The sequence below is a fragment of the Formica exsecta genome, unplaced genomic scaffold, assembly GCF_003651465.1.
Source record: "Formica exsecta isolate Colony F162 unplaced genomic scaffold, ASM365146v1 scaffold238, whole genome shotgun sequence".
Lineage (NCBI taxonomy): Eukaryota > Metazoa > Arthropoda > Insecta > Hymenoptera > Formicidae > Formica > Formica exsecta.
In genome coordinates, this window is record NW_021849660.1 from 23,506 (window position 1) to 32,763 (window position 9,258).

At 31.6% G+C, this 9,258-nt stretch overlaps 2 protein-coding genes across 3 annotated transcripts in view; both read right to left on the reverse strand.

Moving 5' to 3' along the window:
* LOC115236025 (zinc carboxypeptidase-like) overlaps positions 1–2,335 on the reverse strand; it is a 2,957-nt gene extending 622 nt beyond the window's left edge. Inside the window, exons 1-5 of the mRNA XM_029808208.1 lie at positions 2,168–2,335; positions 1,718–1,871; positions 956–1,471; positions 770–857; positions 374–570 (exon numbers count right to left, since the gene is read on the reverse strand). Of these exons, the coding sequence (XP_029664068.1) occupies positions 374–570; positions 770–857; positions 956–1,471; positions 1,718–1,871; positions 2,168–2,190 (978 nt within the window). The 5' untranslated portion in view covers positions 2,191–2,335. The remainder of the gene's footprint in view (positions 1–373; positions 571–769; positions 858–955; positions 1,472–1,717; positions 1,872–2,167) is intronic.
* A 996-nt stretch (positions 2,336–3,331) lies between these two features.
* Positions 3,332–9,258, reverse strand: part of LOC115236024 (zinc carboxypeptidase-like) — an 11,573-nt gene continuing 5,646 nt past the window's right edge. The window contains exons 1-7 of one of the 2 annotated variants that reach the window (XM_029808207.1): positions 6,153–6,171; positions 5,784–5,937; positions 4,937–5,452; positions 4,767–4,854; positions 4,372–4,574; positions 3,859–3,943; positions 3,332–3,668 (exon numbers count right to left, since the gene is read on the reverse strand). In XM_029808207.1, the coding sequence (XP_029664067.1) occupies positions 3,466–3,668; positions 3,859–3,943; positions 4,372–4,574; positions 4,767–4,854; positions 4,937–5,452; positions 5,784–5,930 (1,242 nt within the window). In that variant the 5' untranslated portion in view covers positions 5,931–5,937; positions 6,153–6,171 and the 3' untranslated portion in view covers positions 3,332–3,465. Of the gene's footprint in view, positions 3,669–3,858; positions 3,944–4,371; positions 4,575–4,766; positions 4,855–4,936; positions 5,453–5,783; positions 5,938–6,152; positions 6,172–9,258 lie in introns of those variants that run through there. The other variant, XM_029808206.1, reaches the window with a different exon arrangement.

Here is a 9,258-nt window from a genome sequence, read left to right on the forward strand (position 1 = left end):
ATACATACATGACATGGATGCCAGTACTGACAATGATATGATTAAACGATTAAACTTAAAGCATTTAATCCAAAAATAAATACAGATTTGAAATAAAAAAATGTCAAAATAAAAAATACAATAAAAATCAAATTTATATAATCAATGAGTCTATAAAAAGAATAAATATTGTTTTTAATATAAAATTATCAATTTTGATATTTGATTTATTAAAGAATAATTTCTATTAATTTTTAGTGACAAGAACAATGATGATAATGACAATAATACATATATATATAATAAAATGAAAATATTTTGTAATTTAAAGAAATATTATTATCTAAAACTTTTTTAAAGATTTTTATTGTGTTGCATTAACAAAATTTCTTACTAATTCGTCGTAATTGTCAAGATGATCTTTTGTGTGCCCGTAAGGAAATAACAACAGCTGCGCATGGCTATGAAATGCGATGTACGCATAGAACTTGTTGGAAATAGTCTTGATATATCTGGATATACTTCTCGTTTCTATTTCAGAGAACGGCGCACTTCCCGCATAGCCATTGGAACATGGTTTAGTATTATTTTCTAAAGTTAAGAATATCAAATAAAAATTAACGTTAACATTAATATAATATAGAACTAACTTTTAATTCCTTATTCCTTTCAAAAAGTTCTAAAAGTTTCAAATTTCTAAAAATTGTTTAAAATTCATGAAATAATCTGTACTGTTGATGATATTTTGTTCTCTTCAATCATTATAGCCTTCTTTTCACAGGATACTCACTATTCCATCTATAACCCCAGTTTCTATTAAGATCTACACCAATGCAGAAGGTATCGGATGGCTTACGAGTCTTTCTCCACATTCGATTCTCCACAATGGAAACGATTAAAAAATCTTTACTCGTGTGGATGATCTCAATTTAAAAGTAATATATAATACCATATAATATTACAAAATATTACTTACCGTAGTGTGTGTGTATACATATCCATCAGGATTAAATACGGGAAAAATGTACCAATCGTGACTCTCTGCCAAGGCTCTAACGTCCGCGTCTTTGCTGGTCAGTACTTGATGTAAGATGTACATGACTGTCGCCGGCGAGATCCATTCCTTGGCGTGAATTCCACCTTCGAGAAAGATTCCAGGATTATTCGCCGTGAATGATACCTTGACACCTTTAATCTGACGTCCTTCGTATGTTCTGCCACCTATAATGATCTGTACATTGTCTGGATACCGTTCGGTCAAATCGTCTAAATTCTTATAGATTTCGTCGAGAGTGTGATAACTGTTAAAATCGAAAGACATCGATCGGTTCGCAGGCATCGTCTGATCGATAAGTTTTTGAACGTTTTTGATGTTGATTTGATAAGATACACCAATTTGGGCCATTATTTCGTGAAATTGCGGCAATTTGTGCGGAGCTACCATAAGATTTATTATTTTATTTTTGAGCCCCGCTATATTCCAGAAGCTGAACTGTAAAAGACATTCAATTTCGCAATTTTGCTTAATTAAGATTTAATTTTAATCTGCCGACAAAATTTTTAGCCGTTTATTCTTTAATTTTATTCTTACTTTTATGAATCGTAAATAAAAAACTAGTTTGTATAATTGTAAAATTTTTATCTTGTAAGTTTCAGTGCGAAATGAATTTGTGTAATCTAATTTCCTTCAAAGAAAAGAAGAAATCGGACTGAATATACATACGAAGGATCTACTTACTCCGTCATGAAATTTAACTATTTTGTAAAGTTGTTGGAACTGACTCTGTGTAGTTGGCATAATACTGAAAACTTTATAATTCTCAAAAGTAGCTTTTTGAGCAATAGCTAAGCTCATGATCATATTTAATACAATCAAGCTCCACATCATGATTCTGTACAAACATTTTTCCATAACTTTAATGCACAAATATAATTTTTATTACTTATCAAATTACAATTATCAAGAAAAATAATTTTTTTCCTTATAATACTATGTATTTTAGTGTACAACTTAATCATCGATAATGTTATGCTTTTAAAAACTTAATTCTCATAGTTTAATTAAAAAATCGTGTATTAAAGCATTTGCTTTTATGATATCAAAATAAAAAACGATATTAGATATATGCTATTTTCTAAAGAATGCAAATTAAAAGTCTTTATTAAATACGAATAATCATGCTTATACCTTTTTATTTCAAATCCAAACATTTCGTTACACTAGGAATAATTGATATCAGAGAGACAAAAAATTAATCCATTAATGTTATAGAATGGAAATAATGATAATTTTTAAATTACACATTTTCAACAAATTTTTTTCTTGAAAATTGACATAATTTCACACAATTGGATTCAAATATGTAAACAGAGCAACTAAGAAACACGTCTGACACCGGCGAAATACGAACAATATTTACGTGACTAACAATAAGTTGTTTGCGTTTAAAATCTGATGTTTATGTGTATATATATGTATATATATATATGCGTTACTAACTTGCTTTAAAATATTCTTAAATTCGCAAATAATTATTTCCAATATTTCTCGGTTATTCAGTGTCTTCTCATTGTATGTGTAAAGTATGAAAAATGCTTAAATATGTTGAAAATAAAGTTACAACAAAATCAATTAATAATCATCAAAAACAAAATTAAATCTATAATTATATCATGACTATAAATAAAAAAACGTTAATAACATTAATTTAAAGAAAAATTATTATGTATTTTTTGGCACAATTAATCTATTCTCTCCTTACTAATTGATAGATGAATCATTAACAAATTACTATTAAATTATAACGTATTATAACTTAAAAAGCGTTGTTACTTTTCAAGAACATGTTTATTCTTTTTTTTTTTCTATATGTTAGATGTATTAGTAATGAATAACTATTGAAGATCTATGCTTACTCCAGTGGCTGTATAAATTAATATAATATTATATTTGTTTCGATAAACAACAATTATATACTTTCATTATTTTTGTGCAGTTATATTTACGTTTTAATTTTTGCGCAAGTAAATTATTATCTTTATCTATCTATGCACTTTTATCATAAAGACGCTTATCGTGAATGATTTGTAAATTATTTATCATACGATCGATTTTAATCGTGCCACTTGTAATCAAGGAAATTGATTTAAACAAACAAGTAACTGATGTAAATATGATGAATAAAATATATTAAATTTTTAAGTTTACGAAATGCATATCTAAAGATATTATATGCATATCTAAAATATTATTTAAAAAATAAGTTTTTTTCCAAAGATAGCCAGATTCAAATATTGATGATCTCACTATTTGGGATGATAAAGGCATAAGAAATTGAAATTCGAACCATCATTAAAAATCAAAATACCAAAATTTATTCGTCAATTAATTATAAAATAATATCATAAAAATCAGCAATTTATACTTGTAATAAAAATATACATTATTGACATAAAATATCAAATTTACAATCAATTAAGTTAATCTTAATTTTTGTTAGGAAATCCACGTACTGCAGCTTCTTTAAACATGGCTACGAGAGAATCCAAAGTCTCTTCTCCAGTCGGGATAATTTGATCTGGAGGTAATAAAAAGCCATAACGACCTTGATCACGCAATTCATAAGTATAGGAGAGACGTTTGCCATAAATGCCTTTTATGTAATCGCAAGTACTTCCAGTGGCCACATCTAAAAACGGGTTTTATATTTAATTTAGCTACATCTAGAAAGATTGAATATTTATTTATTTTAAATTCATAATATTTAAAAACAGACAATAAATTCATATAATGAAATAATGTTTAAATGTAATGTGTGAGTAACATTATTATATATACTAAAGAGAGAAATTAAAATAAGTTAAAATTATTTTACTTACAGATCGTCTCGGCAATATTTCCTGTTACATACTCTGTTCCATATCTCTGTTTGAGAGCTGCAATCGCTTTAGAACTGATAGCATACTGAAATCACAAAAATCACATAAATTTATGTTATTAAGCCAGTGATCATCTTACAGATAAGATACGGTTACATTTGACAGCGTGTTTATTTTGGGACAGATATATAAAAGAAAGCATGGCATATATAAGAATTTATATTTTAAATAAATTGGATCAATATGCTGTTAATATCACTTTCTCGATCAGTCCCCCGTAGAAAGAATAAATACTTCGCTTTCAATATAAAGTCCTTTTCACATTGGTTCATAATTTAGTTGGTTTGCACGTAATTTATTACCATATTAATAAAGATATAGTGTAATAATAATGGTGATACAACAAGAAAAAAAATTATTATTATTTTATTAATTTATAAAAAATATTATTTTTATATTTATCCAAAATTTTTTCTAAATCATTATATTTTTATGATATTAATATTTACTTACTTCCTCGTCATAATTCTCAAGATGATCTTTTGTGTGGCCGTAAGGGAACATTAATAGCTGCGAGTAGCTGTGGAACGAGATATACGCGTCGAATTTATCTTTTATGGACTTGATGTATTCAGACATACTCTTTGTTTCTATATCGGAGAACGGCGCACTTCCGGCATAGGTTTCGGAGCATGGATTGCTGCTAGAACCTCCAGCTATTAAATGTCAAATTATAATGTTATTAACAAACATAGGATTAATTTAATAATTTCATGAGCTTTCCAGATTTTTGAAGCTCCTCTCTTCAGAATTATTATATTTAACAATCTCTAAATTCTTAAGAGAGATAACATTTTATTCACTTTATTTTTACGGTTATGTGTGTTCAAAAAAATACTAATACTTACTCATCCATTTGTAATCCCAATTTCTATTGGGATCGCTGCCAGCACAAAGGAGACTATACGGCTTACGCGTTTTCCTCCACATTCGGTTCTACAAATAATTGATAGAGATGATTTCAATTAAAAAAAAAAAAAAATCAATTTCATCCAATATCCTGAAAAATGGCTTATACCGTGGTGTGTGTGTATACGTATCCGTCAGGATTGAACGAGGGGAAAATGTACCAATCATAACGCTCGGCCAGAGCTCTGACATCTGTATTATTGCTGGTCAAAAATTGAGTCAAAATGTACATGACAGTTGCCGGACTGATCCATTCCCTGGCATGAATACCACCCTCGATGAAGATTCCGGGGTTATTCGCCTTGAAGGAAAGCTTGACACCTTTGATTTGACGTCCTTCATATGTCTTGCCGCCTATAATAGTCTCCACTTTGTCCGAATACTGCCTGGCCAAGTCGTCTAGTTTTTCGTAAATTTCATCAAGAGTATGATAGCTGGTGAAATCGAACGATTTTGACCGAATCATAGGAGTCGTTTCATCTATGAGCGCCTGAATATCTTCAATATGAACCTGATAGGGTACTCCAATCTGAACCATTATTTCGTAGAATTGGGGCAATTTGTGTGGTGCTACCATAAGATCCACACTTCTGCCCACAAAGCTCGGTGCCTCCCAGAAAGAAAACTGTAAACAACATTCGATATTGTATACTTAGTACTAAAATTTATTTTTGATACTATTAAATATATTATTTGATTAGTTATTATTCTTATTCTTGATTTTTAATGATTTTTTTATAAATGATTTTATAAAAAAATTTGCAAAATTAATTTTGTAAATTTTGATCAAATTGCGTAAATTTCATGAAACTAATTTTTAATCAATGTTAACTGATAAAATCATTGCTTGTAATAGTAATTTTTTTTCAAAAAAAGCAATTCTGTATGCATATATTATTTGATTTATACATATATCTGTAATTTAAATATCTGTAACGGAAAAGAGATTTACTCACTCCATCAGGGATTTCTTCCAGCTCGCGTAGAATTTCGACTTGCGCCTCTGTAGTTGGGATAATCCTGAAGACTTTGTAATTATTGAATCTGGCTTTTTGGGCGACCGCCAGACTCAGAATCGTGCACAACACTATTACCTTCCACATAATGACTCTGTAGAAACACGGTTTCCTTTATTTTAATGTGCAAAATTAAGTTTTATTGATTGTCAGTTCCGAATAGTCATAATTATCGCGAATACTTTCTTCGATTATAATGCAACACGCAGTTCTTGCAAGAAAACTTAATTGTTTATAATTATTGTCATCAGTCAGTTATTTAATTTTTGTGATTTATTTTAAGGTACTTTCTCCAGAAGATTGGCTTACCCTTAACGAGACAGGAGCATTTGTGATCGTCGCTACTGTTTCGTTCATTGTATTTAAACACTGAATGCACACGGCACCAAAGAATCGAAATACTAGGACATGATTTCGAAAAAATATATCGCGCCGATCAATCAAACAAAGATCACGTTTACTTTACGTGGGTTTTACCACTCATCGAGTGGATTAGCTTCAAAAGAATCACGCGTTATCGCATCAATCCTGTGTGGCGTACTCGAGAAATATCGAGATTTCGCAATTAGTCGTCTAACAGCTTTATTGAATGTTTAAATATGAGTGAACATGTACTCTTTTATAATTTAAATCCGAATTTTTGTATATTACGTATTTTACAAATAATTTTTAAAAAAGAAGTTAGTTTTGTCTGGTTCAAAATATATTGTTTTAGTATCGCAAAAAAATGTTAATTCAAATATAATTGAAGGAAAACGATTGGTCTAAAATATGGATAATCTAAATTTCTGCTTCAGTAAGTATAAAAGTGAGATATTACATAGATTTTTAAAAAATCTATAAAATTCAACACTGGTTTAATCGTATTAAATATAAAATATATGCTTGCCGTATATATATATATATAAATAATCTAAACAGTAAGTATAAAAGTGAGATATTACATAGATTTTTAAAAAATCTATAAAATTCAACACTGGTTTAATCGTATTAAATATATTAAATATACTTGCCGTATATATATATATATATATATACTTCGCCTCTATCGTTTTGGCTCGCACCCAGCATGGATGCCTTTTGACATTTGTTTGTGGTTGAAATACGCAAATGCACATATTTCTGTAATTATTTGAAAGTTATATTTCGCATACAAGTTGTCAGCGTCTATCTCGATTTGTTGATTCATCCTGTGTAAGCGTTGATATTGACGCTGTCAGATTTTAATATCGGAGATAAAATAAAATGTTATCATACCGTAACAGCGAAGTATCTAAGTTTCATCTAATAACGATCATCTCTCTCTTGATCACAATATTGTGGGCACATAAATCATATGAATAATCAAGATCGATTATTATTTTTCAAAAATTATCATTTTAATATCAGAGTAAACTATTATGTGCAACAACACTTGCGCGATGACAGATTAGCACAAGTGCAGTCCGAACATGAATTACCATACTGTTGGAGCTGTGCAAAATTCATTCATTCTTAATTTCAGCCTTACTTCGCTCCTATGCGTCATAACTTTCCAAACTACTAGTCTGGGGAAACGGACAAATATATCTTCCGACAACGCGGCTAAACGGCTGTAACTTTCTTTCCAAACTTTTCTCTACGAGCGGCATTTACGACCGGCTCAGAAGCGAGACAAGCTCTACTACAGTGTATCAATTAACTTGACTTGATTGTGTTGGTAAACCCGCGGTCTCGCGATGTTAAACGTTACACGCTTTTCAAGCGACAACGCGAAGCAAAGCCAATAATCTTAACTAGAGATGCCCTCGAGAGATATCGGGACGAAATATCCGTGCACGATAACAACCAACGGATATGTTTTTCGCGGTGTAGTGGAATTTCGCTCACGCTATTCTCGGGTCAACAAGACGTCGCTGCATCGTAAATGAGCTCGTCCGACGGACCTGCATTCGGTTCTCTCATGCTGGGAGATTTTTTTAGATGGACGTTGGTCACAACTTCAAAGATCGTCCCGTCCGGACGACACGTCGTATACGCGAAACTTTTGCCGACGCAGTCTCCCACATCGTTCTTACGTGCTTCCATCTCGAGGGAGCGAAACCCTACGTGCATAGATTTTTACATACCACCTCTTCTTATCCCGCGCATAGAAATATGCAAGGTTGCAAATACGCACAATCTCATCGGTCTTTTATCCGCGCGAGCAAATATTCCAAGCGCGGTATATGTAAGATCTACTCGGTGTAAACGCAAGAACTTTCGCAAATGGACGTAGAGGAGAAAAATTTTTCGAGTCGCAAGTGGACTCCGGACGGGATTCGGGGAACGGAAAAGCTCGCGGGTGCTGCAGAATGCAACAAAAGGAAGGCTGAGGCAAGGGAGAAAGAAGAGACGGGAAGAGTACGAAAGTGGGCAGGAATTGTTACGGCAGCGGGTTTACGAGGTCCCGGTGGACAGGATGCCAAGCAAAAGGGGAGGAAGGAGACTGGGAGCACGTCGCTTCTCTCCGAAAGGGAGAAAAGCGTTATCTTGCCGTGTGTGACTCGAATAACGAGAATAAGCCTTCGCGAGTCCGACTCAACATCGGATGTTCTATCGCGTAAACATTAATACGATTCCTGTTCGCGCGATTCGCATCACTACTCGATCTCGTCGATCAATTACGACTGCATCTATGACACCGAAATCGTATTAATCTACGTAAAATTATGTCTTTGCTAACGATATCTAGAGGAATTTCGTGTCACAAGAGAGATAAGTACAATTCTCTCAAAAAACGAAACGCGGCGAGTACTGTATGATAACATCTGTTTAATCCACGTTATCATACATCGTGAAATAAGCAGTAGCTCTGTAATAGGATGTGAATAATGATAGACGTCAAATGACTTCGTACCCGAAAGCACAGTGGCGGTTAATTCCAGAATGTCGAGAATGTCTCCTGTATTGTAACTAAATAGACAATCTAGCTAGCGTGGTGGATTTCGGGGTGAGCACTGTTGTATTACATGAACATTTACAAACATAGCTACGTGTATGTTTACTGTATTTCTATTCGGAACGTTAAAGTTGTCGACCAACAAAAATTCATAATTTATTATTATTTCCTAAACTTTTAGAAACATTTTTACATTTTCCACATCGTGATAAATCATATATCTTAAATATCAAGTTAAAAATTTTGATAAAGTAATAAATTTCTAATTAAATTTGCTACAAATTGCAAACATATAATTGTACAAAATAGAAGCGTACGATTCGAATAGGACTTTAGATTAAAGTTTCTAAATGCTATTAGATTCAAACCGCAATCGAGTTCACCGAATAACAAAATAGAAACTGCTAAAATTATCTTGTGACGTTATTATCTAATTACGTAGACTAAAATTATATAGCGATTATCTTAATGATATTTATAAAAAATATAAAAATA